At 39.9% G+C, this 27,759-nt stretch overlaps 1 protein-coding gene across 3 annotated transcripts in view; it reads left to right on the forward strand.

The window, feature by feature from the left end:
• Positions 1–27,759, forward strand: part of tpra (translocated promoter region a, nuclear basket protein) — a 41,272-nt gene that overhangs the window by 4,905 nt on the left and 8,608 nt on the right. For 2 of the 3 annotated variants that reach the window (XM_040143111.1, XM_040143113.1), the window contains exons 8-45: positions 160–240; positions 349–436; positions 777–914; positions 2,296–2,390; positions 3,000–3,197; positions 3,332–3,439; positions 3,667–3,890; positions 6,241–6,404; positions 6,511–6,635; positions 6,760–6,908; positions 7,201–7,363; positions 8,902–9,036; positions 9,389–9,529; positions 9,662–9,866; positions 10,033–10,229; positions 10,667–10,807; positions 12,076–12,192; positions 12,449–12,652; positions 12,933–13,111; positions 13,321–13,468; positions 13,907–14,044; positions 15,692–15,823; positions 16,274–16,404; positions 17,099–17,309; positions 17,423–17,572; positions 17,890–18,003; positions 18,311–18,415; positions 18,580–18,792; positions 20,129–20,167; positions 20,602–20,787; positions 21,484–21,595; positions 21,739–21,932; positions 22,780–22,850; positions 23,071–23,291; positions 23,424–23,618; positions 23,911–24,035; positions 26,393–26,467; positions 27,449–27,676. In XM_040143111.1, coding sequence (XP_039999045.1) covers positions 160–240; positions 349–436; positions 777–914; positions 2,296–2,390; positions 3,000–3,197; positions 3,332–3,439; positions 3,667–3,890; positions 6,241–6,404; positions 6,511–6,635; positions 6,760–6,908; positions 7,201–7,363; positions 8,902–9,036; positions 9,389–9,529; positions 9,662–9,866; positions 10,033–10,229; positions 10,667–10,807; positions 12,076–12,192; positions 12,449–12,652; positions 12,933–13,111; positions 13,321–13,468; positions 13,907–14,044; positions 15,692–15,823; positions 16,274–16,404; positions 17,099–17,309; positions 17,423–17,572; positions 17,890–18,003; positions 18,311–18,415; positions 18,580–18,792; positions 20,129–20,167; positions 20,602–20,787; positions 21,484–21,595; positions 21,739–21,932; positions 22,780–22,850; positions 23,071–23,291; positions 23,424–23,618; positions 23,911–24,035; positions 26,393–26,467; positions 27,449–27,676 — 5,640 coding nt within the window. The remainder of the gene's footprint in view (positions 1–159; positions 241–348; positions 437–776; positions 915–2,295; positions 2,391–2,999; positions 3,198–3,331; positions 3,440–3,666; positions 3,891–6,240; positions 6,405–6,510; positions 6,636–6,759; positions 6,909–7,200; positions 7,364–8,901; positions 9,037–9,388; positions 9,530–9,661; positions 9,867–10,032; positions 10,230–10,666; positions 10,808–12,075; positions 12,193–12,448; positions 12,653–12,932; positions 13,112–13,320; positions 13,469–13,906; positions 14,045–15,691; positions 15,824–16,273; positions 16,405–17,098; positions 17,310–17,422; positions 17,573–17,889; positions 18,004–18,310; positions 18,416–18,579; positions 18,793–20,128; positions 20,168–20,601; positions 20,788–21,483; positions 21,596–21,738; positions 21,933–22,779; positions 22,851–23,070; positions 23,292–23,423; positions 23,619–23,910; positions 24,036–26,392; positions 26,468–27,448; positions 27,677–27,759) is intronic. The other variant, XM_040143112.1, reaches the window with a different exon arrangement.

The following is a 27,759-nucleotide window of genomic DNA, read 5'->3' on the forward strand; positions in this document are numbered from 1 at the left end:
GAAAAAAGTAGCATACATTTAACCTTACATTTACTGCCAATGGCTAAAATGTGGAAATATTCTGCCAGTCAGGCCATGTATCCTTAAAAGACATGTATGTATTGTATACGTATGTAGTTTTATTTGTTGTGTATATATGATCTGTATCTTCCTCTCCAGGCTAAAGACGAGCAGAGCGCTATGGAGGAGAAATACCGCAATGAGCTCAATGCTCATGTCAAGTTGTCTTCACTCTACAAGGTGGGAGTCACTGCAAGGCACCAAGACCATTTTAGTATCTTTACATTGTACTGACATGTTATCCCCTGCATGTTGTCAGTATATGATGTCTTTGGTTTTTCCCTGTAGGGAGCAGCAACAGACTTGGAGACCAAGAACCAAGAATTGTCCAGAGCGGTGGAAGAGCTCAGCAAACTGGTTAAAGACACTGGGGAAGGTCAGACTCTGGGTTTTTGTCTTCCACACATGCTAAATATTTGCATGTATGTGCGTGTCTAAACCTTTCAGTTTTAGAAACACTGACTTCCTACATGGCCATTGTGCACAACTGTCCCCTCCGGAACAAAATGTGTCCCACCCTCACAGCTGCCTGCTGTATTTGTCTTACTGATGATTTTAAGAGTATAATCTTAATATGTTGATCAGGTTGTGGTAAAGAAAACACTCAATCAGGAAAATGCTTTGAGACGTTTGCCGTGTTTTTGTTTGTGAAATATAACTTTCCATCTACGGAGTATCAGTAATGACCTGTATGATTGATGTCATTGTCTTTGCAGCCAATAAGACTCTAGAGAAGAAGGTGTCAGAGGGAGAAGAACTAAAGATGCAGCTTGACGCAGAGCTTAGAGAGAAAATCAAGAAAATGGAGAAAGAGCTGGAAAATGCTACAGTGAAGGCTGCTGGCAAACACTGCTGTAAGAATACACGCACACAAACACATATTACAAAGTGGCAAGAAAGCGTATGTGAACCCTTTGGAATAATCTGGTTTTCTGCGTTAATTGGTTATAAAATGTGATCAGATCGTCATCTAGGTCACAAGCATAGACAGACAATGTGCTTAAGCTAATAGCACACAAACACTTATAATCTTTTGTGTGTTTACTGAACACACACATTCAACATTCACAGTGTTGTGGAAAAAGTAAGTGAACCCTTGTATTTAATAACTGGTTGAACCTCCGTTGGCAGCAATAAGCTCAAACAGCACTTTCTAAACTCCATATCAGTGCCATTTTTACACCATACACTATGCTGTGTGTTCCTCCCAAAGAGTTCAACCTTATTTTCATCAGTCTACAAAACATTTTTCCAGTAGTGTTGTGGAGTGCCAAGGTGATCTTTGCCAAACTTCAGGCACACGGTGTTGTTTTTTTTTTTTTGTAGAGCATCGGCCTTCTTTTGTTGTTTCCTGTCCTGTTGTGGACTCCATGATTCATGCAACCATGCGCCATGATTTGCTTATGGTAGACTCATTAAAAGAGATGTTAACCGGCTCTAATGATTCCTTTAAGCCTTTAGCTGTTACTATGGGCTTTTTTTTTTACCTCACTTTGGAGTCATATTAGTTGGGCGCCCACTTCTAGGGAGAGTAGCCACATCACTAAATCGTCTCCATTTTTAAACGGTTTGTCTCACTGTGGACCGATCGATATCTAAACTCTTTGAGATTAGTTTACCCTTTTCAGTTTTATGTAAATCAGCAGTTCTTGGACGTAAGTCTTCTAAGACTTCTTCTTCGTGAGGCATGGTTCACATCAGCAGATGCTTCATGTGAATAGCAAACTCCAAATGTTTGAGTGTTTTTTATACATTGAAGTAGCTCTAACCCACACCTCAAATCTGGTTTCACTGATTGGACTCCAGTTTTTACTCATTCTTGACTCCACTTAGCTTTTGTTGATGTCATTAGCCGATGGGTTCACATAGTTTTTTCAACCTACACTGTGAATGTTTGAATGATGTATCCAATATGGACGACAACAATACAATGATTTGTGTCTTATTAATTAAACTATATTGTTCATTATAGTAACTTAGATGAAGACCTGACCATATTTTAAGCCAAATTTATACATAAATGCAGGTAATTCCAAAGGGTTCACTTACTTCTTCTTGCCAATGTAGATGTTAGTTTCATAACTAGATGTATCTTGGCTTTTATTCATGTTTTGGTTGAGTCTCATTGTGTATGTTCAAGCATTTACAAGTGCATATTTTCTGCTCATCTGTGTGGATGAGTATGTTTGTACTTGGCCCTACCACCTTTATTTACATGTGTGTGTTCTGCTCCAGGTGGGCCTTCCCTGACTGAGGAGCAGTTGGACTACATGTGTCCATCAGCAGCTGCCATTGCTGCAATTGTAAAGCCTGGCATGAAGTTCTTTGATGTGAGTGCATTTGGACCTATTACATCGGTGACATGGTTGATATCAACACCACAATATTAATATAGATATATTTGAGATCTTCCCTGGAATCCAAGGAATCCAGGGAAGTTAAATTAAGCAAGTCTAAATACTCCAGAACTGTGTAAACAAAACATATTTCTGCATTAACCCTTGTGGTATAGCCAGGCGGACATACTGATGTGTCCGCTGGTGAGTTTGCTGTGCTAGTGAACATGGATGTAAACAATGCGTGATTTAAAATACTTTCAGAATCAGCTTTGCAAATGTTTTGAGAGGAAAGAAATACATTAACACATTTCTTGTTGAGCTCAAGGATACACACAATGTGTTTTGGTGAGTAACACTGAAACATAATTTTTGTTTGTTTATAACAAAACTACACAGGGCACATTTAATGGTACAGATTTGGAGTTAAGGGGAAAATATGTTCTGAAGTGTAAAATTAGTCTTTCTGCAACCTGCAGACGCCCTTTATGGTGAAAGTTAAGTAACTGTAGTCTGCCTGACACAACATTATTTGTCTTTTAACAATCCTATTTTTTTAGCAACAGAAAGTTTTAACGCCTCGTCCTCCGTCTTTGTGTTTAGCTGTATAATGCGTATGCAGAGTGTCAGACACAGCTTCAGCTCGAGAAACAGGAGACCAGGAGAGTGAGCAGAGTGCTGGATGAGATCATCCAGGAAGTCGAGTCCAAAGCTCCCGTCCTGAAGCGTCAGAGAGAGGAGTATGAGAGCATGCAGAGATCCATGGCCTCCCTGTGCAACAAACTGGAACAGGCTCGAACGGTCTGCGATAGTTTATTTTCTCTTTGTGTCTCAATCATGTGCATTTTTGTAATATATGTATTCAATTTTTGATTCTAGATAACAACATATTTGGTTATGTAACACTTGCATGTTGTTTACTGCTTTGTAATCAGGAAATCTACAGTTTGCAAAAAGAGAAAGAAGAAGCAAAGCAGCGCTGTGATGCCCTGGAGAGAGACAAACTAAGGACTGAGAGACAGTTAGAGGATACGTCTACACAGGTAAAAACCAGTATATTTAACAGTAACTACAGATGATAGGTCTTTTCTGATGGAATTCATTGGTGCAATGAATCCACTGTATCTGATCAAATTATTTAACCGTCATGTGAACGGGGGTTAGATAAAATATTCTGTTCAGCTGATAACAATGATAAAAATACAGAATAAAAGGAGATCCCTGTTGATTGGTGCAAATGCTTTGATTCATTGTTTTGTCTCTGGACCAGGTGTGTGCTCTTCTGGTGGAGCTGGAGGAAGCCAGAGGTAATCAGGTGACCAAGGATGACAACAGTTCTGCTGACATTTCCAGCACCTCTGAGGTCATCAGCCCACGTCAGCTGTCTTTCCGCAGTGTAGAGGAGCTACAAAGGCAGAACCAAAGCCTGCTGGGAAGGCTGAGGGAGCTTGAGCAGGAGAAGGACAGACAGCAGAACATTGTAACGTCAGAACGGTAAGAAGTGCTATTACTCTTGCTGTTCTAATGTTCGTTCAGCCAGTCCTACTTACACACTACAATACTGTACTGGTTCTCGCTTTTGAGTTCTGACTGTATGAATTCTAACATAATTTTTACTACTAATACTGCTATAAGTGTTATACTTCTCCTTGATTTGGAGAATGTTGAGAGTATAGAAGACAACATTGTGTAAGGCTGAGAAAAACAGTAGAGATAAAGGAATTAATTAAAAGGTTTATCATCAAAAGACATTCTGTAATTCGTCTAGGACTTAAGTTCTAGTTTCCCCCCTAAATAAATATTTTTTAAAAGTGGTATTAATTAAAAGTGTGCAATTTAATATTTCTTTAATTGATTGATTGTCTATATAAATAAATAAATGTACAACAGCTCTATACTATACATTACATATGGGATAATACTTGACAAGTTGTATGTTCTGTGAATTTAATAGATGACCTTTAAATGTTGGCTTGGAAACACATGTAATCAAACTGAAAACATCAGGCGTTAATTTACACATAACTAATTTAATCATAAATCATAAAATATAGATCCTGAGCCCATATTTGATTTCTGTCATTCGTGTTGCGGGGCAACATCCAGCTTAACAGGAAGGGGTTCATAGGGCTTTGCTGAGTTTTTAAATCCTGACAAGGTTTGGGATCAAGAGAGAAATGTACACACAATATTATTAAAACTGTTTGCCCGGCAGAGATAATGTACCATAGTGTACTCTCTTACACACAGCCTGCCTCTTTCTCCTGCTCTGTCAGAAGGACACAGACACATCTCCCTCTCACTCCCTCAGTCTTACATGTGACTTCTACACATCTCTTTATTTTCTGTGGGGTTTTGGTCACATTTCTTCTCCAGTTGTCTCTCCTTTCTCCTGCAGCTGCCAGCTTCACAGTGTCTAGCGTTATGTACATCCTCTGTTTTAAGTCCTCTTTCCTCTTCCTACCATTTCATGCAAATATATAAAACACATTTGAAACTGAATTTGATATTTCTTCTTCCTTTTTTTTGTTTTCTTTGGTTTTTGATGACGGTTACACAAATAAAACTAAAGTAAAGCATGTGTGTCTGCTACAGTTTAATACTGAAACATTAACTCAGAACTGCTAATTCAGAAACAAACAAGTAAATAGTAAGTATCCAGTTACGAAAAGATAAGTGAACCAGCCTGAGAAAGAAAATACATATTTATATACAGTTTTTTAGATTTAGAGTTACCAAGGTAAATTTGATCATTTGTCTTTAACAATTTTTAGTCGTATCTCTGAGCCCTATTAAATCCCTAAAAATTAAAGCCCTGAAAATCAAAAACTAAAATCTCACATTTACAAAAGTATTCAGACATTTTGCTGTTGCAGTCCAACTTGTGGTCATGTGCATCCTCTTGAGAGTTTGAGGAAAAAGATTCTCTGCTCTTGTGAGACAAAAATTGGACCCTTTAGGCAGAACTTCAAAAACTATGTCTGGAAAACACCAGGCACTTCTTATCATCCGGCTTATGCCATCCCTACGGTGAAGCATGGTGGTGGCAGTATCATGCAATTGGAGGGGCACTTCTCAGCAGCAGGGACAGGGTGACTGGTCAAAAACTGAGGGAAGGATGAATGCAGCTGAATGCAGCCAAATACAGAGAGGTCCCTGAAGAAAAGCTGTTCAGAGTGCTTGTGACCTGAGACTGGGGTGACGGTTCACCTTTCAGCACGACAATAACCCGAAGCATACAGCCAAGACAACGCCGGAGTGGCTTCAGGACAAGTCTCTCACCGTCCTTAAGAGGCCCAGTCAAAGCCCAGACTTAAACACCATAGAACATCTGTGGAGAGACCTGAAGATGGCTGTTCACAAACACTTCACATCCAATCTGACAGAACCTGCGAGGATCTGCCAGTAAGAATGGGATAAAACTGCCCAAATCCAGGAGAGGAAAGTTTGTAGAGACTAACCCAAGAAGACTCAGAGCTGTAATTGCTGCCAAAGGGGCTTCTACAAAGTACTGAAGTAAGCGTCTAAATACTTTTAGTAAATGACAGATTTCAGTTTTTGATTTTAATAAATTTGCAATTAATTTTAAAAACCCGATTTCAGTTTGTCATTATGGGTTATTGAATGTAGATTGGTGGGCAAAAATGGAAACTTATCAATTTCCTATTAACTCTACAACACAGTAAAGTGAGGGGGTCTGAATGCTTTCCGAAGCCACTGTAAATGTGTTCATGTTCAGTTGCTTGTTCCTGCTGTAGATAATGTGAAGCAGAACACTGATGAGCAGTGAAGCTGTAAAAAATGTATGTTTAAAGATTAGCTCTGTCTCTCTGGTTCCCTCTAGTGTATCAGAGTTGGAGGCCAATGTGGATAAACTTCAGAAGGAGGTGGATCAGTTGAGAGAGCAGAGGAACCAGCAGAAACAGCTGGCTGACTCCAATGCCAGACAGAGAGACATGTACAAGACCCTGTTGACACACAGCACTGGCTTCAGCCTGCCTCCTCAAGGTGACACAAAAATACTAACATAGATCGGCCTTTATGCTGAACTTTGGTGAACAGTCAGGCTAATGGTCTTTACAGAATGAGGTGAAGTTTTCATTTGTGTCTGCAGGTCTAGATTCTTCATCCCAGCCAGCAAATGTTCGTCCTTCAGCCCCAGGTACTCGCTCTACTCCGCAAAGAGCTGCTGCTGCCGAGTCGGCACAGGCTACTCAGGCTAAAGCTGCTTTAAAGCAGGTACATTCAAATGCACACACGCTTCAAGCTGCATTTCTCTTTTTCTTTGTATGACATAAGGGAAAAAAAGATACCTTCAAATTCAGTAGCCGTTCTGATTGAACGTTTATCTATGCATTTCCAGCTCAACGATGCCTTCAGTCTGTATAAAAAGGAGAAAGCAGAGAACGACAGGATATTGAATGAAACAAATGACAGGCTGCAGAGACAGCTAACAGAACTCAACTCCAGCCATGCCAAGCTGACTTCTCAACTGGAGTTCAGCAACAAGAGGTTTGCTAAAATAAGAATGTGGTACTGTGACATTTCTTCATTTGTTTGATTTTGGTGGGCTTGTTTTCTTTTTGCTCAGGAATGCTAACTTGTCCCAATGATCCTTTCTTCTTTTTCACCCAAACAAACTTACACCATAAAGAGCATTAGATTTGTATGAAAGAGGGTTATTCTCTAGAAAACAGAGTGGAGTCAGGTCCAGTACTGCTCCTGCATCTTCCTAATATTACAGTTCTTGGAGATAATTTTTTTTCTTTGAGTGTTTGTTTAGTGAGTGTTTTGTGTGTGTCAGGTATGAGATACTCCAGGAGAATGTATCAGCCTACCGCAGAGAGATCTCTGCCCTTCAGGATAGGAACCAAAAAATGGCTACAATGGCCCAGCAACATGAACACATCATCCACACGATGAGCCAAGACCTGCGACAGGCTAACGAAAAACTGGCACTTGAAGAGGTGAGAAATTTGGGCAATGGGAATAAGAACAAATCTAAAGATTATGGACATTATATATATTTTGAGTCTGTTAGATCTATTACAGGTGAAATCATATAACTGTGGCATTATTGTGCAATGATATTGTATTAGTGTATGTAGCTTTCCTTCTCAGGAATTTACATTTGCAGTAATTCCAGTAATTCAAAATAAGACAGAACCCACAATATTTTCTACAGTACAATATTATACAATATTTGTGAGAACCTCAAGTTTTGCAATATTACATTTTTCTGTATATGATAGCTACATTATGGAAGTAATAGATATGTGGCCAACACCATGTTGAAACATAAGTGGCGTAGATTTAATTTTAAACTAATAAAATTGCCTTTTTTGCCCATCAGTCTACACTAAATGACCCACAATGAAAAATGACAATTTTTTGCAAATTTATTAAAAATTCAAACCTGAAATCTCTCATTTACGAAAGAATTCAGACCCTTTGCTGTGGCACTCCAAATTGTGGTCAGGAGCTTTCTGTTTGCTTTAATGATCCTTGAGATGCATCTAAGACTTGATTGGAGTCCACCTGTGGCAAACTGAATTGACTGGACATTGTTAAGAAAGGTACACACCTGTGTTTATAAAGTTTCGCTTTTCACACTACATTTCAGGAAGAAATCCCAGTCATAAAGTCCAAGGAACTCTTCATAGATCTCTGCGATGAAATTGTGGCGATTTATAGATCAGGGCAAGGGTATTGAACCATTTCTAAAGCTTTGAGTGTTCCCAGGAGCACAGGGGCCTCAGTAATTGTGACATTGAAGAAGTTTGGATCCACCAGGACTCTTCATGGAGTTTGCCATCCGGCCAACTGGCAAGAAGGGTCTTGATCAGGGAGATGACCAGGAACCCAACAGTCACTATAACAGAACTTGTTGTGGCACTCCAACTTGTGGTCATGTGCATCCTCTGAGAGTGTGAGGAAAAATATTTTCTAGTCTTGTGAGATAAAAATTGAACCTTTTGGGCAGAACTTCAAAAGCTATGTCTGGAAAAAACCAGGCTCTTCTTATCACCTGGCTAATACCATCCCTACGGTGAAGCATGGTGGTGGCAGTATCATGATATGGGGGCAATTCTCAGCAGCAGGGACAGGGACACTAGTCAGAACTTAGGGAAGGATGAATGCAGCCAAATACAAAGAGTTTCTTGAGAAAAGCTGTTCAGAGTGCTTGTGACCTGAGACTGGGGTGACGGTTCACCTTTCAGCATGACCATAACCTGAAGCATACAGTCAAGACAAGAGCTGTAGTTGTTGTCCCGTGGGCTTCTAAAAAGTACTGATACAGTATATGGGAATCTGTTTGGCATATACATACCTCTGACAACCCACCACCCAAACTAATATCTTCCTTGTCCTGTGAACAACCAGTCTGCTGTTTGTTTTTCTTTTCAAATCCAATCATAACTTCTGACTAAAGGTATTGTTAGCTTTTCTTTTCTGTCTTCTCAATTATTACCAAATTATTTTATTTTCCCCTCTGTTTTTGTAGGTGCGTGTGAATAACTTGACCAAAGAGAGAGACATTTTAAGACAAGCAGAGAGTCGACTGACTCGAGAGAAAGAAGCCATACTGGCTGAGCAACGTAACCAGAACCTGCTGCTCACCAACCTCAAGACTATACAGGTACCTATACAGCTATCAATTAGTGTTTTTACTCTGAACAATAGAGACATCTCACTTTTTTCCCTCATTTCATCAAATAAGACAAATGTGTTCTGTTATATGGCAAGATCATAGGAAACGAGTCAAGCTGTAATGCAATAACATTGCCCCCCCCCCCATAAATAATGACTAAAATACACCAAAATCAAAGGTGTAGTGGATTTTCTGTGTCATTTTATCGCATCCACAATGATTCACTTTAGACAGTAGCTGAATTCTATGCTGGTAAAAGTTACCAGATCAGATGTGCCTTTGATTCATTTTTTCTCCATGATTTCTTTCATTTTGCCTCCCCTGTCTCATTTTTTTCTAGTTGACTATGGAGCGTACAGAGACAGAGACTCGTCAGCGACTGAACAACAAGATAGAGCACCTGGAATCAGAGCTGGCTTCCATGAAAACCAGGATGGACCAGGAAATAGCACAGAGACATACCCTCGGACGCACTATGGACGTATGTAGAGTATATATGTTTAATGCTTGAGTATTTGTATATACACTACACCTAAATAATTGTTGTTGGACTCTGCATGCAGTCTGTCTTGTCACACCTCTTTTTCCTCTGTCCCCTCCACCTCCTCTGTAGGCTCAGTTGTTAGAAGCGAAGAAGCAGCTGGAGACACAGAACACCTTACAGCAGAAGACCAAGGAGTTGTTGCGTAGTTCTGAACAGCAGGTTGCAGCGCTGAAAGCCCAGCTGGCTTCTGCTTCATCCTCTGAGGCTGTTACCAGCTCCAGCAATACCACTACCCCAGCTACCAGAGCTGCAAGCCTCAGAGCACCCCTGAAAGGTAAACATCAGTTCTTCCGAATGTTTACTGTTAATACAGATGGGCACAAATATTATATTAGTCTCATGCACAAAGATTATTTCCATTTGTGATGAACTTGCTTTAAAACGTGTTCATCAGCAAGGCCAGTACTGTAACTGTTTCTTCTGTCTCTGTGTACCCATAGTACGTTCTCAGGGGCCAGCAGCCTGCCAGCAGCCCAGCCAGTCAGAGCAGGAGCTTGCCGAGGTGAAAGGTCTTCTGCATACTGCTGAGGAAAAGAACAGTGAACTAGTAGAGCAGCTGAAGAATGCTAATTCTACTGTAGAGCAGTACAGAGCTGTGGTACTGACTCTGGAAGACAGTCTGAAGAAAGAAAAGGAGGTATAGCTCCCTGATTTCTTTTAAACATAAAACACATACTATGTTCTTCACTTCCATCTAGTGTTCTCTATGTCACAAATATACACCTGTCCATACACATGAAACAGGGTATATGTGGTCCTTAAAAAGTCTCAAAAAGTAAAATTGAAGCCACAAAATGTCTGTCTTATTTTTAATCATGAAATATCTTAAATTTTCAGATGATGCCTAGACTCATGAGAAATCACATCGACCCACGGGATTTAACGTTATGTATTTAGATATAAAATAGTTATTCTTAGGTCTCACCTGGTTCTAGGTCCGCCACCTTTTTTCTTTTTTTAGGTCTTAAAAAGATCTTAATAAGCATTAAATTTAATTTCAAAATTAATTCTGGACTCTGTGACTCGGAAGTTTTATAATACTCTGTGAAAACTGAATTTCTGAATTTCTCTTAGTCCCGCTCCCCCCTGGAAATCCGACTGAAGGAGTCGGAGGAGGTGCAGAAGCAGCTGGAGAATAGGATTTTAGAGGCGGAGAAAATGAAGCAGCTGGAGCAGGAAGAGAGGAGGAAGGCTGTGGATGCGGTGGAGAAACAAGTAAGCCTGTTTACACACAGATGTATAAACAAATCTTTGTGGATATGGTCTGCATTTCATATTGTCACATTCTTTATAAAGATTCCTTTGGACTTTTGTATCGTGTTAAATAACTGACTCCTATGACCTTTCAGAGATATCACAACTGCTGTTGTTTGGCCATGTGTAAGACTCCTTTTAAGCTGTCTCTGTGCATTAGATTTTCATTTTGCTTTTTTTGTTTTGTCTGCAGAGGGAAACATAAAATATAATCAAGTTTAACAGACACAAAATAACTTAAAGGGGCTATTATCACTAGAAATACAGCCTTGGAACATTTTTTTGAAGCATTTCAGCATTTCTTTTTGAAAGAAATGCTGAATGAGAGATTGCACAAAAACTAGCGGAACAATATACAACATACAATAAATCAACCAGGTTGATATTATCTTATTGCAGATATATCCATACCAGTGTATACGTTGGCCGATAACTAACAAGAAATTGCAGTACAAAAACACAAAAACTAATAAAGCAATTTAGAAACGGTGTCACCGTTACATAGTTTGTCAACCAGAGAGTGCAGGTGGAATGACTCTAAAAGATCTTGTGCAATACTTATCTTGGTTACAATTTGAAAAAAATGTAAAGGATTCATATCAAGATACCTGTTGTGTTGCAATGATTTGATAACCATTGAAAATTGTAGACAATTAGTCAGTAATTGGCATTACTAAATGAAGATAATTGGTCTCTGAAGAAGTTTGTTAATCCTTTATCTGAGGAAGTCCATGTGGGATACATTACAGTAATATTAATAAATATAAATACACTTTGAGCACTAGATTGATTAATATTATTTTGGCAAGCATTTTATGTCTTTACTAGATAGCACCAGTAGAGGAAACGAGAGAGAGAGAGAGGAGAGATGCAACAAAGATCCCCTGCCAAACTCGAACTGAGGAAGCTGCATGTTTGGCATCCCAACCCCTAAATCTTGGGGCTGCCCTGTTGAGCACTAGATTTTAAGAGACCCTTCAGCAATGCTGGAAAGAAATTACCAGATTCTATGATTAAAATAATTGTTAGTTCTGTTCCTCCGTATGACTCTATTTATCTGTAGAGGCAAAATAAATCAGGAGAAACAGCACCTAATACACCTAATAATAAATTAGTTAAAGAAATTGTATGACTATAAGTCAACGAAGACATCCCTGAGTAGCTATTTCTGCACTGACCTTTCAGGCTATACAGTGTGGAGCTCCAAGTGTCCCTGTTGTCTTGTCCAGGTGTCTGAGCTGCAGCGCAGTCTGAAGGCTAGTCAGGCAGAGCAGCAGGAGGCGCTGGAGAGATCAGCTGCCGCTGTTACACTGGAGCAGAAGGCCGTACAGGACAGCCTGCTGCAGGTTCATTAATGCACACATTCACACTGTCATGCTGGTTAATATCCCCTTTTAGCATATGTACCTTGATTTCAGTTTTCACCTACATTCACAACATTCTACTTGACAAAGCTGTGTTAACCTGTGTGGACTTTGACAAATACAAAAGCCCCATTTTCTGGAACCACTTTTATCCCATAGTAGTTTCTTTTTTCTCAGTCTTCGACTCTCTCTTTGACTAACTGTTATGTCGGCTGTTCCCCCTCTGTCCGCCTCTCAGACTAAGCTTGCTGGAGAGGCGCAGGCTAAGTATGAGAGGGAGCTTATGCTTCATGCTGCTGATGTGGAGGCTCTGCAGCAGCTCAAGAAAAAAATCCAACAAGAAGCAGCACAGAAGAGGGAGTTAGAGGAGCAACTAAACAAGACCTCCTCCCTCCTGCAGGAGAAAACTGCAGCCTGGAACACACTGGAGAGACAACTGAAGGTAGGATGACTAACCGAAGAGACTGGAAAGAGAGATGGAATAAACTAGACATCTCTGGGTCCTTTCACATATCTTTGCATTGATGTTTATCAACCATATCCAGAAAATAGAACTGTATAGATTTTAAAGCACTGTTTTTTCCTGATTTAAAGTTCTAGATCTGCATAAATTATCTTATTAAAGTATTTTCAAGTGAATTAATTTATTGTAAAAACAACCATAAATTAGAAGATTGTGTTTCTGACTGGTCATAACAGTCTTTACTTTGACTCTCCTTCAGGAGGACCTGTCTAATCAGAGTCATCGCTCTGAGGAGCTTGGGAAGCAGAATGCTCTCTTGCACCAACAGATGGATGAAATGGCCTCCAGGAGTCGCCAGCAGCAACAGCAGCAACAGCAGCTTGACCTGTCCTTCAGTGAGGAAGGGAAGACCACTGAACAGATACTAGAAATACTGAGGTAAAACTGCAGCACCAGGGGTGGTTGTGTGTTTGAATTAATACATGTGAGGAGGCTTGAGATTAACATAGAAAACACAGAATTTTGTAGAAATGGAGGCCAAAGTAAACCTTATCCTCCAGAGGGACCATTACAGCTTCCATTCATCAACTGAATGTCTCAGTGTGAACTCAGTGGGGTTGGGTAAAAAATGTGTTATTGTGATGTAGGTTTGTGCGGCGGGAGAAACAGATCGCTGTGGCTCGATGTGAGGTGTCTGAGGGAGAAGCTCTTCGCTATAAACAGCGAGTGGAACACCAAGACAGAGAACTAAAGGAGTTACAGGAAGCTCTGAATGCTGAGAGGGAGAAAATGCAGGTAGGAAATGAAAGGATGGAGGGATGGACAACTGGATATGAATGAAGTTTTAAAGGGAATTTGAGACTTGGCATCTAACACCAACTGTACCTGGATTTTCTTGAGTTTCATTATAGTTGAGAGGACTTTAAAAACGTTTTCAATCTAGTTTCTCAACCTGTGTACTCAAACCTACACCTTTTTGATGGCTGTTAGGCATGGATTATAGTTATTCCATACACATTTATTGGGAATTTTGCCATCAATTGATGTGGAACTATAGAGACTCTATACCTGTTTCAGGCTGTGAAGGAGGGAATTGCCTTCAGCAGGATAACGAACTACAACATGCACAAAATAATAATAATGTCAACTTGAGGCTAAAAAGTGCAAAAATGGCATGAGAGAATACTGTTGATTATAGTTGGTGTGTCTGTTTGCCGTCCTCCCTTCTCTCAGGCTACAGCAAAGACTCTGGCCCAGCAGGAGGAGCAGCTGAAGAAGATGGACTGTATCAGTGCTCTCCAAGAAACCAACAGGATGCTGAAAATGGACAGAGAGAAACTGGAGCAGGAGCTGCAGCAAGCTCAGGCTAAAGTAAGATCCAGGAGTTGTGCGTCACGGTTTGACATGTGTCTACCTTTCATTGTTAGCTGTGAACAGTTTTGATTTTTACTATGTTTCTGGGAACTATTAGAGAGTCAATCTTTTCAGTTTCATTTGCTTTCTTAACCTCTCTATGGCCGAAGCGTCTTTCTCTTTATCTAAATTGTTAACATATGCTTTCTTTTTGCAGCACAGCCCGCAAACTTATGCTGGGTTTTATATGTATATTTGCAAAACAATGTAACCATGTAATTTTGTGACGCTTTGAAAACATTTCAGGAACACCACCCCCTACAGTTACAGTTTAGCACTTAACATCTGGCAATAACAGGATATTTTGTTAGGCCTGTGTGAGTCTCAGAGTACGTTCACACTAAGCCAGTTATGTTTGTATAAACAACTTTTTCTCACTGTGTCAGATGACATAGCGATTATAAAATAAGGATTTTATTACTATACTGCAGAAACTTGAGAATGACTGCTGGTCAACACGTAGTGCTTATGCTCGTTCAATTGTCTGACAACAACAACAGAAAAACGTGTAAATGGGAACAACTATGTTGTGATTTAGGCTGGATTAAAACATAGTATAGGAGACCGCAGAGAGAAAGAGGACACTGAACAGAGGCTGAAAGGCTGCCTCTCAGCAGAATAACCTGTAATCTTTAGCTGCTCTGTCACAGTCAGCTGTGTGGCTCTGAAGTCTGATGAAGACTAGGGCTGGACATCAGCACTTCCGATTCACAGAGTCCAGAATTAATTTCAATTCTGTTTGATTCTTGATGATTCAGTGACATCAGGTAAATGGCAATGTTGAGATAATGCTTCCCATTATTTATTGTGGGAACTTAAATTTCTTCTGGTTTCAGCAATTGAGCAACACTTTTGTTTCCGTGAATATAAAATTGTGTAAAATGAACATTATAAGCTAAATTCTAAACATATTTCACAGTTATAAACTGCGGACCAAGGATTTACTTTCCTTGGTAAATGCAAAACAATTATGGCATGACACGTCTGTATTTTTTTTTTTTTTACATGTGCAAAACAGTTGAACCAAAATAATAAAAAACCTGCACCACATACAAAGGCATCATCTTTATGCCTATTATAAAAAAGTAATTCATCTGCACTGTTTGTGTTGACAACACATCAGTCTGATATGTGCAGACAGCTGTTAGCTAGTGTTAGCTACCCAGCAGGGACAGACTAAATAAAGTAGAATCCACACACTGTTCACTCTACTTCCACCAAGTGGACATTTTACACATCACGCAGCCCAAACTGAATCACTGCGTACACATATCATGTTGCACAGGTGGATCAGCTGGCTTTGTGTGTGCTCTTTAACAGATGTTGACTGTGATGCAGTTTTGTGGTTGCGAACTGAGAAGAGGAGAAAGAAAGTATTTAGCTGTCTTATTTTGTTCCACTGGACAGAGATGTTTCTCACATTACACCATTTTAAAAAGTTAGATGGTGTAGTGAATAGAAGAGGAAGTGTCTTGGTAACATTGTCTTGCATCTGAGAGATATTCTGTTTTATACCCACAGCACCTCTGCAAGTGACCACTGAGTGAAACTGCAACTACTGTTTAACTCTGGTAAAGCTCATAGAATCTCACTTCTGTCTGGCAGGTGACAAAGCTCCAGTCAGACATCAGCCCACTGCATCACTCGTTGTCCCAGCTCTCCGAAAGAAACGGCTCCCTGCAGGCTGATAAGAGGATTCTGGAAGACGACCTCAAACGCTGGAAGGCTAAAGTACAGGTAACTGCACTGTGTGTGTGTGTGTGTGTGTGTGTGTGTGTGTGTGTGTGTGTGTGTGTGTGTGTGTGTGTGTGTGTGTGTGTGTGTGTGTGTGTGTGTGTGTGTGTGTGTGTGTGTGTGTGTGTGTTTAGGAACATGGACAGTAGGAGGGCAAGAGTGTGTACTCCTGCATTTATCTTTTTTTTTTTTTTTTTTTTTTTTTCTCTCTCATTCCTCCTAAAGCTACACTATAATTAGTATTCTTTTTATATTGCATTTACTATGTTCTGCTGATTTTTGCACAGTTCGAATACACTGCCCTTGTATCTTCATATAGTGCATTATTATTTTATCCGATCTAGTGTTTGCTCACTGCTGTTTAATACAGCTAATGTTTTCCATTTTGTCACAGTTATGATACCGTTTTACTGTATTAGTTTCACTTAAACTTGACTATGTGTCCCTATACAGCAACTGGTGAGCCAACAGAAAGATGGCGATGTGGAGGAGAGACAGAAACTGACCACTGAGAGAGAAGCTCAGCAAAGACGCATCGCACAGCTAGCTGAAGAGACAGCCAAGCTGAAGACTGAAGTGGCCAGGTGAAACACCCAACACACTCACACACCATCATCCTAGATCCAGCCTAAAGGTATCCATAACAACTGCCAAAATACTGAAGTACCCATTTCTTCAGTAAATCTCCTGTGCTTTGTACCTGACCTCTGCAGTTTGGCAGCAAAAATGACCAAAGCAGAACTTCCAGCAGCTTGTATGCTCAGTGGAGGATTGAACAATGTGTAGGTGCAATCGGGGTATTCAAGTCAGTCTCCTAAATGACTAACTATAATCAAAATTATCGAAATAAATGTTAAATTATCAGTGTTTAAATGTTTGTTATAATTATATTACAACTAGATCTATAACTGAAAAAATAAGTGTCAAATACTATTCGAGCATAAACACAAGGCACAAATTGAAAATCCTTGCTAGACTGCTGAGACTATATACAGAGGGAGAGAAGCAGTGGACACGTACCTGTGGGAGGAACTTCAAAATGAGCAAAGATACCTCGGTCAAAGACCAGACCAAAATACAAGATAAATTCACAAGAAAATACCTGCTAAGCATCCAGCATCGCAATGCAATCATTTAGCATCTAATAACAGGGCGGAGTTCAGGCAGGAAGTTTATAAGCGGAGGATTGTTGGAAACTGAGACCATGAGGGGGGATGTGAAGCCTTTAAAAATGCATCTGAAAATGTAACCTAACTGAGAATATTTGGTTTGGATCAGATCCAGTGCCAGCAATAATGCGGCTCAGTCTCAGCTGCAAGCCCTCAAAGACTCGGTGGCCCAACTGATGTCAGAGAGGGACACTCTGAAGAAAGACCTGGAAACAAAAAGCAACGACATTCTGGAGAAGAACAAGACCATCACCCAGGTCAAGAAGATCGGACGACGCTACAAGACCCAGTATGAGGAGCTCAAAGCCCAGCATGACAAGGTGGGACTTTGGTTTGTGTTAAGGCTGCAGCAGACAACCAGATGAGTATGGATGGAATATGGAAACTGAAATAGGTTCAACTTTGCGTGTATGTGTACGTCTGTGTGTTCTAGCTGGTTGCGGAAACAGCAGCTAAAGCAGCAAGTGAGGCAGCTCCAAGCCACGAGGTGCAGCAAGAGCTGACTAAAGCCCAGGAAGAGCTCAACAAGAACCGAGAAGAACTGAAAACACTGAAAGATGATGTGCAGAAAAAACAGGAAGAGGTGAACAGAAAGATATTCTAGACGTTTATTGACCCAATATAGAATGATGGAGCACCACGATTTTTTTATAAACAGTTCCTTGCTTTACATACATTACATACAGCAGAGTGTGACATGAACTTAGACGATAGTTGGTGTTGAACTAAAGGCACTGTAGGTAGTGTGCTCTTATCTAATCATCATAAAACTATGTAAAACCAAAATGTAGGCTGATACATTAAAAACACGTAAATCAGTGATTTGTAGGGTTAGAATGCTTTAGTTGGAAAAATACATGGCTCTGGTCCTTTAAAGTTTAAATTACTTTGTTGTGCCAGACTCAAAAGGCCCAGCAAGAGTTGGAGGAGGCCCAGAAGGAAACCCAAAAGACCAAGGAAAGGTTCCAGGAGATCCAAAACCAGCTGACACAGAAGCAGAACCAACTGACACAGGTAATGCAGCACATTCAAGTTAATCTATGATATGAGTCTGTATTTGATTTTGCTGTGTTGTGACAGATATTTTGCCAGAAATTACAGTATGTTACTTGTAAGCCAAAGTAGAGTTCGTGTGGCCTTTTAAAGAAGTTTAGAATCTAATGACACCAGTGTAGGAGCTTTCACCTGGAAAAAGAGAAACAGAAACTGCTTAAGAGCACACAGTAAATTCAGGTTGCTCTCCATGTAGAGTCACGTACTGAGGAAATACATTACAAAGGCTGGAATCACGGTTTCTTTTGTCACCTCTTTGCTTTTATAGGCCCAGTCCCAGTTGTCCCAGACCCAGGCTCAACTGCAGCAGAATCAAAACCAGTTGACCCAGAGTCAGAAAGAGCTTCAACAAGCCAAGACCCACACCCAGCAGGCAAGTGGCACAGTCTTTTTGTGATCACGTTTTGGAAATATACACACCATCTTGTTGGAATCTTCTTTGACGTTTAAAGTGTTTTTAATTTTGATCCTCAATTGCATGAATTCACTCTAAAACAGACCCCTAATAACCAGCCGAACTGCATTGCAAAATTACAGGTACAAAACCATTTAAAATCAGCTCAGTCTCAAGCTCAGGCCCGTCAGAACCAGATTCAACAGATTCAGAGGGAGCTCCAGCAGGCGAAAGAAGCCCTCCAACAGAACCTCACCAATCAGAAAGAGCTACAACAGACCCACCAAACCACACAACACAGCCACAACCAGGAAGTCAATAATCTCAAGACTGCTCTGAGTCAAGCAGAGGGCAAGGTGAGGACAATTGTTTCTCTGTAATAGCCCTGAAGACATATTTTGTCAGTCAGCTTCTTTCTGTGAGTAATGACTTGAACACAATGTTTTCTTTCAAAGCTAAAACTGTTTTGGTTATTTCACATTTAGATTTCCCATTTTTCTCTTTGCTGTTCTCACTGGTTTGAGGCGCTCAACTAGAGAAAAGTGATGTTTTAAGTCAGAATCTGGTGACACTTTGTGTGTTGTTCGGTTAATGTCAACAAATCTGATCAAACCACAGAGACCTGATGAGGCTGTTTTTAAATGTTATACTCTTAATAAATAATACCCAAATATGTTTTTTAAACTTCGATATTGCTTTTTTGGTCATGGAAATGTAATGTCATAGAGAAACACGTTGATTTGAAGCTAATTCTTCAGGGGCTTTAATGTGTATTTGCTTTGGCCTGGTCAGATTTTGAAGGGGACAGATCTGCTGCCTCCCTTGGTAGCTAGCAGTGTCTGTAAGGATAGAAACTTTCTTTAACAGCCTCTAAAACTAACTGCTGATTTAAGTCCCCTAAATACCTCCACCGAGGAGGTTCTTTTTTCACCCGTTTGTTTGTTGGTTTTTCTAGTTTTAATTGGTTTTTCCAATTGACTATTTCATAGTTAAAAACAAGACTAAGAGACTACAGTTATGCTATCTGCTCTGTGAGGGCTGTACTTAGGCACAGAAATGCTTTGAGCTAAATGCTAACATTAGCATGGCAACAGGCCATGACATTGACATTGATAACATGCTGATTAGCATGTAAAATGTTTACCATGTTGACCATCTTAACTTTATGTGTTAGCATGCTATCATTTGCAAATAAGCATTAACATAAGTACAGCGGAGGCTGATGGGAATGTCATTAGTTTTGCATATATTTGGTCATAAACCAAAGTATTGATCAAAATAAATTTTGAACTGAAAAGTTAGTCAGAATATATTGTCTGGGAACAGTCAACATCTGTAACAAATTTTGTGCCAATTCATGTGACCTTCTGGTGGCACTACAGGAAAAGTCAGGGAATCACCAAAGTCAGTAGGATTCATCGCCGAGGGATCACAGATGTCAGAATTTCATGGAAATCTAATAGTAGTTGAGATTTTTCAGTCTGGACCAAAGTGGTGGACCGTACACCAATATTGCCTATACTTCATGCCTTGTGTGTTTGTGCCTAGGTTGGTATCAGAAAAGAAAGAAGACAGTTTTTGAATGAAAAAAGGGCTCGTGCGTTTATGATTTTTTATTTTTTTTAAATCTTGTTGTTGTTGTATTAACACCTGGACTTTTTCTATGCAATATCCGTGCTTACCTCCGAACAGGTGACTGAGCTCCAAGGCCAACTGGACATCCTGCAGAAGGTTGGGAAAATCTTTACCCACTATTTGTTTTTCACTATAAATACGACTGCATGCTCAACTGCTACAGAGTGACGTGTGATCATATGTGTTAATAAAGCAATACTTTATCATTTGCGGCAAGTCTTTCTGTATGAATTAGATAGATTTATGAAATTCATGGATGTATGTACATATAAGCTCTTTGATATGAATTAATCTAAGTAAGAGTTTAACATTACTATTCACATAGACAGATTTCTGAATTAACATGAACTGAATACAATCTGAACTTCCCTACAATTTTTCTCTATTTATTAATTTCTCAATCCTTCCTCCTAATCTTCTATCTGCACCTCATTCTCTTTTTATTATTCCATCAACCCCCTGTATTCATATAACCTGCCTTATGCTCTCATATAACGTGTCTGGCCTACCTAATTGTTCCTCTCTGTCAGACGGTTGGTGAACGTGAAGCAGACGTCAAGCGTCTGCAGGAGCAGCTAACTGAAGCTAACCAGGCCAATGAAGCTAGCCGAGCAACACAGGCCAAGAGTTCCCAGCCCATCCAAGCCAGTGATGCTAATGCTGCTAGTGACACTAACCAGGCACTACAAGAGGAGCTGACTAAACTCAGACAAGAGGTAATTTTAAAAAATTCTGCTTTCTCTTAAATCATTTTAATCAAACTGTTGTACTGTATTTGCATTTATTGACACCCATACTTATTTGCTAACAGTAAAGTGTGGGTTTGATTTGGCCTTTAACCATTGACATGAACTAAATCCTAAAATAGAGGCAAAGTTTTTTGGGGATTTGAAGCAGGTTCAATTTAAGGTTGGCAGTGAAGAATAAAATTAACTTAAACTGAAAACAAAGAATTTCTTTGACTTGGGCGTGAAATTAAAGATTAAAATCTCTTTTTCAAGAGAGACCTAGCTGAGAGAGCAGCAGTAAAATATTGTTACAATAATAAATACACACAACATAAACCAACAAAGACAACATATTATAAGGGTATACACAATATCCACTTAAGATGCAATAAAAGAGTACAGATAAAAGACATTTAAAATGCATAAACAGGTATAATTTTTCCAAGACTATCCAAAGTAAAGTAAGAACAACAAAGCATATGTTCCTAGTATTGAGCCCTGGGGAACACCCTGTAATAGAAGAAGGAAGAAGAACACCAAGCAAACTGGATATATAAGTAAATTGAATAAATTAAAAATAAAAAACTAAGAGTATATGTTGCAGTCCAGGGCATAATAATGTCATTCACTACATTAAAAGCTCTTTCAAAGCAGCAGTTATAATACTGTATTGTGTTTCTACAGCTTTTAGAGACCAAGAGCAGTGAGGAGCAGATGAAACAACAGATGGCTGACAAAGAGGAAAAGACTAAGAAGGCCTTCCTGGGAGCTAAGACCAAAATCAACCAACTTAACAGTCAGTTTCACCTGCACTTACACACACACATACACACCCACTGAATTGAAGACATGCTTGACAAAGTGCAAGTAAACAAAGAAGCTACTCTGTTAAATTAGTGAGAGTAATGTGTATTTGTTAACTGCACCATTTACCTGTAGGTGCCAAAGAGCAGCTCAGTGAGGAGATAGAACAACTGAAACAGAGTAAGGAGGAACTGGAGGTGAGAATGAACGCACTCAAGTCCCAGTATGAAGGTCGACTTCTTCGCCTGGACAGAGAGCTGAGAGAACTGAGAGAGACACAAACGCACTCTGACTCCAGAGAGGAGCCACAGGACCAGAGTGGAGCTAAGGTACATGCATCGTGCTGTATGAGGACATGAAAGACATGTAGGTCCATACACTGAAGCCACTGATCATTAACTTCCTCATTAAAATAGACCAAATAGTCTTTTAGAAATTCTGGGTTTTATGCTATGATTATATGTATGGCTAAACACTGAGAGAAATTTAGCTTTTTCTTTAACCTTCTCTGTAAGTATAATGAATATATGAATTATACAAAAAAATATTAGGGCCACTATTAGTAAAAAAAAAAGTTATCTCTGAGATTTTAGGTATTTAGATATTGAAATGAAAATGAAACCAGTTATGTGATGTATGTGTCGGCCGTGTTTTAGAAGCAGTGGCAAGAGCACAGTGGGGGACCTGGTTTCTTCGAGACCCCTGAGCCAAAGAGCGCAGTCATGGCATCGGAATGTGATCAAAGCTTTATGAAAATGACACAGTATGAAAGACAATAAGAAGCAAAGCAAAAATAATAGACCTAACTGTAGGCTGCAGTATGGACTGTGAGGAAATGCATATATATTAGAATCAATAATATTACAACTTTTTATTCTCAAAATATTTTTTTTCTAATTTTTCTAATTAAATATTACTTTTTTTTCTCAAAATACCATGACATTTTTCTTGAAATTTTACAAATTATTTATCAAAATACCATGACTTTTTTCCTTGAAATTTTACATATTATTTATCAAAAAAATTTTTTTTTTTCTTGAAATATTACAACTTTTTCTCAAAATATTATTACTTAATTCTCTAAATCTCATTTTTTTTTGTTGTGATTGTTCCTAATCAGTTCATCTGACTTTTTCAGTCATCTGATTGCAATTACAAACCTGTATCTGTACTTAGGTGGGTGATCAGCCCAGATCTGCAGACCAGAGACAGATACCTTTGAAGAGTCCAGCCCAAGACAGGGGAAGGTAACTCATGGAGACAAACACAAACACCAGAAACTGTTGTAGACTTATTCATGGACACTTTTCATAGAACTTCTCATATTTCTTTCAGTGGATGTACTCAGACAATTGCAATTAGCTTCACAAACATTATATAGAACAAACACGAAAAAAGTAATTACATGTTAAAACTGTCTGCTGAAAAGACATGACTATAATAGTAACTTCACTGTTTCTCCATCAGCTCCAGCCTGTCTGAGCCTCCCACTGCTAACATCCGCCCCACCCCAAGTACTCCATCTCCTAGCAACAAGCCCAGCCCCTCCCCTGGTAGCAAGGCCACGCCCCGTGCCAGCATCCGGCCTATGGTTACCCCATCAACTGTCCCCATCCCAACACCTACTGCCACAGTCATGCCCACCACACAGACTGACAGCCAAGAGGGTGAGAAGCAAGAGTTAAAAAGAAAGTATAACTTATTTTTAAGCCTTACTTTAAAGAAGTTAAATATACTGGTGATTGGTAGATAGTAGAGTAGCTGATGGTTAAATCACATGTGAGATGTGACGGAGTGTAATATAATGTTTCTCTCTGTAGTGCTAATGAGCGCAGGAGCCTCTGTACATTCCACCAGCTCCAGTCTGGTGAGCGCACCCACCTCCATAACTCAGCCAACCAGCACACAGGCCACAGCTTTTGTCCAGCCCACCCAGCAGCAGGCAGCCAGTCAGGATGCAGGGTCCAGTATGGAGGCAGAGCGACCATCCACGTCATCCTCTCTGATTGGAACAGGTGAGCAGGACTGTGTCACAAACTACCAGTACTATACTCACTGTATTAACAATATGAAATGGTTAAAAGCTAAATTACCCTGTGGTATACTGTATCTCCCACTAACTGAATGCACTCTCTGAGGTAACACTGAAGGCTCTGATGGCGAAGGTGCTCAGCCCAGACAAGTAGTAGTAGTAGTGGCTTTTTTTTCACTTTGTTATATCTGCCTGACTGGATACCAGCTAAACAGTTAAACTGTGTTAACCAATATCCTGGTATTACCCTGTGTGTGCGTTTGGTGTGACTAAAGGAGGTTCAAAGCGAGCAAGAGATGAGGAGGAGGAGGAGGAGGAGGAAGAGGAGAGCAGACCAGAGAGTTCCCACACACCACCGACCACTAAAAAACTACGACTAAAACCAACAGTAGCGCTGCAGGTACATACAAACCCAGAAAGAGAAATCCACTAATTGAACTCTCAAAGTGTTCTGGATTCATGATGTTTTAATTGCCTATACTGTATATCCCACTAGTGTGATACAAGATGCCAGGTTTAAACGCAATGCTTAAAATGTATTCGACACTGGAGATAAACAATCTTCAATCTGAACCTTGCTTTAACAGCTGTCTATTCGAAAAATAGACTGGAAGTGTAAAAAGGCGGTCCTAAAGGATGTCCCGCCAACATCTGCAGTGGGTGTGGGTTGTTACATTTGGAAAAAAAGTGGATTTTGTCACAAGTCGTTGACGTCCAGAAACACTTCAAGAACTCTAACTGATGTGTGCCTTGTCCAAAATGTAACTAAACTCCATGGCTAGACAGTTAGTTCGTGGAGACAGCAAGAACTGTGATTGGTCAGCTCAGGCTGCTTGTGTGTTCTCCTACAAGTTTCTCACGGTGCTGGAGGTTGTGGATGGTGACAGCAACATTAAGGAAGTTGATGGAAATCTGTGATTTGCTCCTTTTCATTTACTCATGTCTAACAAAGCCATTTCCATTGCAAACCTTCTGCTCACCACTGTCACTGCTCTGGATCACAGTTAACAGACAAACATAAACACAGCTATTGGATGGTAGTAGTCTCCTCTTCAGTAATGAGACAAAATGAAGCAGAAGTTACCTGGATGAAACTCCAGGTATATAGGAATTTGCTTAGCCCGCCGTCACTTGTATCACAAAGTGAGCAAAAGACTGTGGGAAATATAATGAATTCTACAATTCTACATAACACATAATAAGATTGTGAAAACATGTTATTAGAAATTTTTGCAAATCTATTACAAATTACAAAACTGAAATCTCTCATTTACAAAAGTATTCAGACCCTTAATTATTCAGTACTTTGTAGAAGCCCTTTTGGCAGCAATTACAGCCTTGAGTCTTCTTGCTTTCCTCACCTGGATTTGGGCAGTTTATCCCATTCTTCCAGACAGATCCTCTCAAGCTTCATCTGATTGGATTGGGGGTATCTGTGTTCTGCCATCTTCAGGTCTCTCCACAGATGTCATGTGGAGTTTAAGTCTGGGCTATGGCTGGGCCTCTCAAGGACAGTCATAGACTTGTGCTGATGCCACTCCAGCATTGTCTTGACTGTATGCTTCAGGTCATTGTTGTGCTGAAAGGTGAACCGTAACCACGGTCTCAGGTCATACGCACTCTAGAGCAGGTTTTCTTCAAAGACCTTTCTGTATTTGGCTGCATTCATCCTTCCCTCAATTTTGAACAGTCTCCCTGTCCCTGCTGCTGAGAATCTCCCCATACCATGATGATGCAACCACCATGCTTCACCATAGGGATTGTAATACCAAGGTGATGAGCAGTGCCTGGTGTTAGTCAGACATAGTGTTTGGAGTACTGCCCAGAGGGGTTCAAATTTTTTTTCTCATCCGACCAGAGAATCTTCTTCCTCATGCTCTCCAAGTCCTTTAATACCATTTGGCAAACTCCAAGCAGGCTGTCACAAAGTGGCTTCCATCTAGCCACTCTACTCTACAGGCCTGTTTGATGGAGTGCTACTGAGATCGTCATCCTCCCATCCCTGCAGAGGATGTCTGAAGCTCTGTTAGAGTGACCATTGGGTTCTGGGTCACCGCCCTGATGAACGTCTTTCTTGCCCACTTACTAAGTTTGGCCGTATGGCCAACTGTAGAAGAGTCATGGTGGTTCCAAACTTATTCTATTTCACATTCCATTACTGAGGGCCCTGTGCTCATGGGAACACTCAAAGCTTTAGAAATGGTTTTATACCCTTGCCTTGATCTATGCTTCACCACAGTTTTATCATGGAGGTCTACAGAGAGGTCTTTGGACTTGTCCTTGGTTTTTGTCCTGACATGCAGTGTGAATAGTGGAACCTTATATACCCAGATGAGTGCCTTTCTAAACTATGTCCAATCAATTGCCATGGATGAACTCCAAAAGGGTTCAAGAAAATTAAAGCAAACAGAACGCACCTGACTACAATTTGGAGTGCCACAGCAAAGGGTCTAAATTCTTTTGTAAATGAGAGATTTCAGTTTTTTGATTCTTAATAAATTTGCAAAAATTTCTGAAAACATGTTTTCACTTTGTCAATTTGGATTATTGAGTGTACATTAATGGGCAAAACGGAAATTTTATCCATTTAAAATTAAATGTACAACACAATAAAGTGTGCAAAATGTGAACGGGTCTGAATACTTTCTGAATATATGTGAATTTACAATGGTCACTGTCACTGTTTGTGTCACTGTTTTTTGTCATTTATTCATCACAACCTGTTCAATTACAGCTGTGTGACTTGGTGTGTTTCAGATGGAAGGTGATGAGGAGATGGAAGGAGAGCTGAGAGATGAGGGGGAGCGACAGGACTCACCAGATGACAGTCAGGTTAGCAACTAATGAAAGCAATTTAGGAGAGGATCAAGAAATAAAGTTAGTCATTTCATAGCTAATTTTCCATCGCATTGTTGAAAAAGGAATGTACTGGCTTTGACCAATGTGGACCCTCAAAAGACAGTAGAAATTTTTTATTATAATGCTGCTACCTTTATTGAAGTGACCATTGGCTACAGTTTAATGGCCACTGAAAGGCTGCTACTGAGTCATTTGTTTCTTACACATGCTTCAAATTAACAACATCCAAGTCTTTCATTAGAGTATCAAATAACAAATCACATGTAAGTTAAAATAAACTAACTTAGTGTTGCATATACCTATACACAGACAGGCAAACAGAATTTTAAGGTCAGAAAAATACCAAACTATCGGAGTGAAATAGAAATAGAAATGGAAATACTGTAACCTTGGAAAATACTCACTGAATTCGACCAATTCAGACCACTGAAGCTTTAGCCGAAGATAAAGTTTGGAATACATTTTAAACAGAACAAGGACAGTGTCCAACATTCCTTAACGGCCAGTATGAACAGGAGGAATGATTACAGCAAGCAAAACCTGTTTCAGTTTTCATATAGACACCTGACTGTTATTTTAAGACAAACATGAGAAATTGTGAAACTATTTTTTAGTCTATATTGAAAATGGTTGTTAGTTGTAGCCGTAGATGAGACAGAGAGAGATGGTGTGGGGCAGGGCATAGCACTGTGTAGGTCACACCATCAACGGAGTCCATGACAATACCACTGCCTACACTGCCTAAGGAGCATGGCAGGATGCTCCTTAGGCAGTGTAGTTCTAGATGACAGTACCAAATACGTGTGCTAAAAAAAATAACTGTAGATCCTTTACACTACCAGGCTTTATTTGTTTGACATTGCACTGTAATGATGGTGTTTTTTTTTTTTGTTTGTTTTTTTTAACCTTAATTGATTTATAGTATTCAATAATGGGTTTGTATTTCGGGTATAGGAGCTTCCAGAGGAGGGTTTCCCAGTTTTAGCTGAAGATGATGAGGAGATTGAGGACGAAGGCGTGTCCCAGTCTGTCCCCTCTTATCAGATGTCCTCTCAGGACTCTGCTATAGTCCGGGATGTCATTGTGATCGACACGGACAGCGAGAGCTGTGAGAGCAAAGAGGGGGCAAGGAAGCAGGAGGATGAAGGGGAAGAGGAAGAGGAAGAGGAGGAAGTAGAGGAGGTGCTGCTCTGTTTATCAACTTGCCAAAATCTTTTTCAGCTTTATATTGTGTGGAGTAAATAACCTAGCTTTCTCTGTCTGTC

This window comes from Xiphias gladius, chromosome 14, assembly GCF_016859285.1.
Source record: "Xiphias gladius isolate SHS-SW01 ecotype Sanya breed wild chromosome 14, ASM1685928v1, whole genome shotgun sequence".
Taxonomy (NCBI): domain Eukaryota; kingdom Metazoa; phylum Chordata; class Actinopteri; order Istiophoriformes; family Xiphiidae; genus Xiphias; species Xiphias gladius.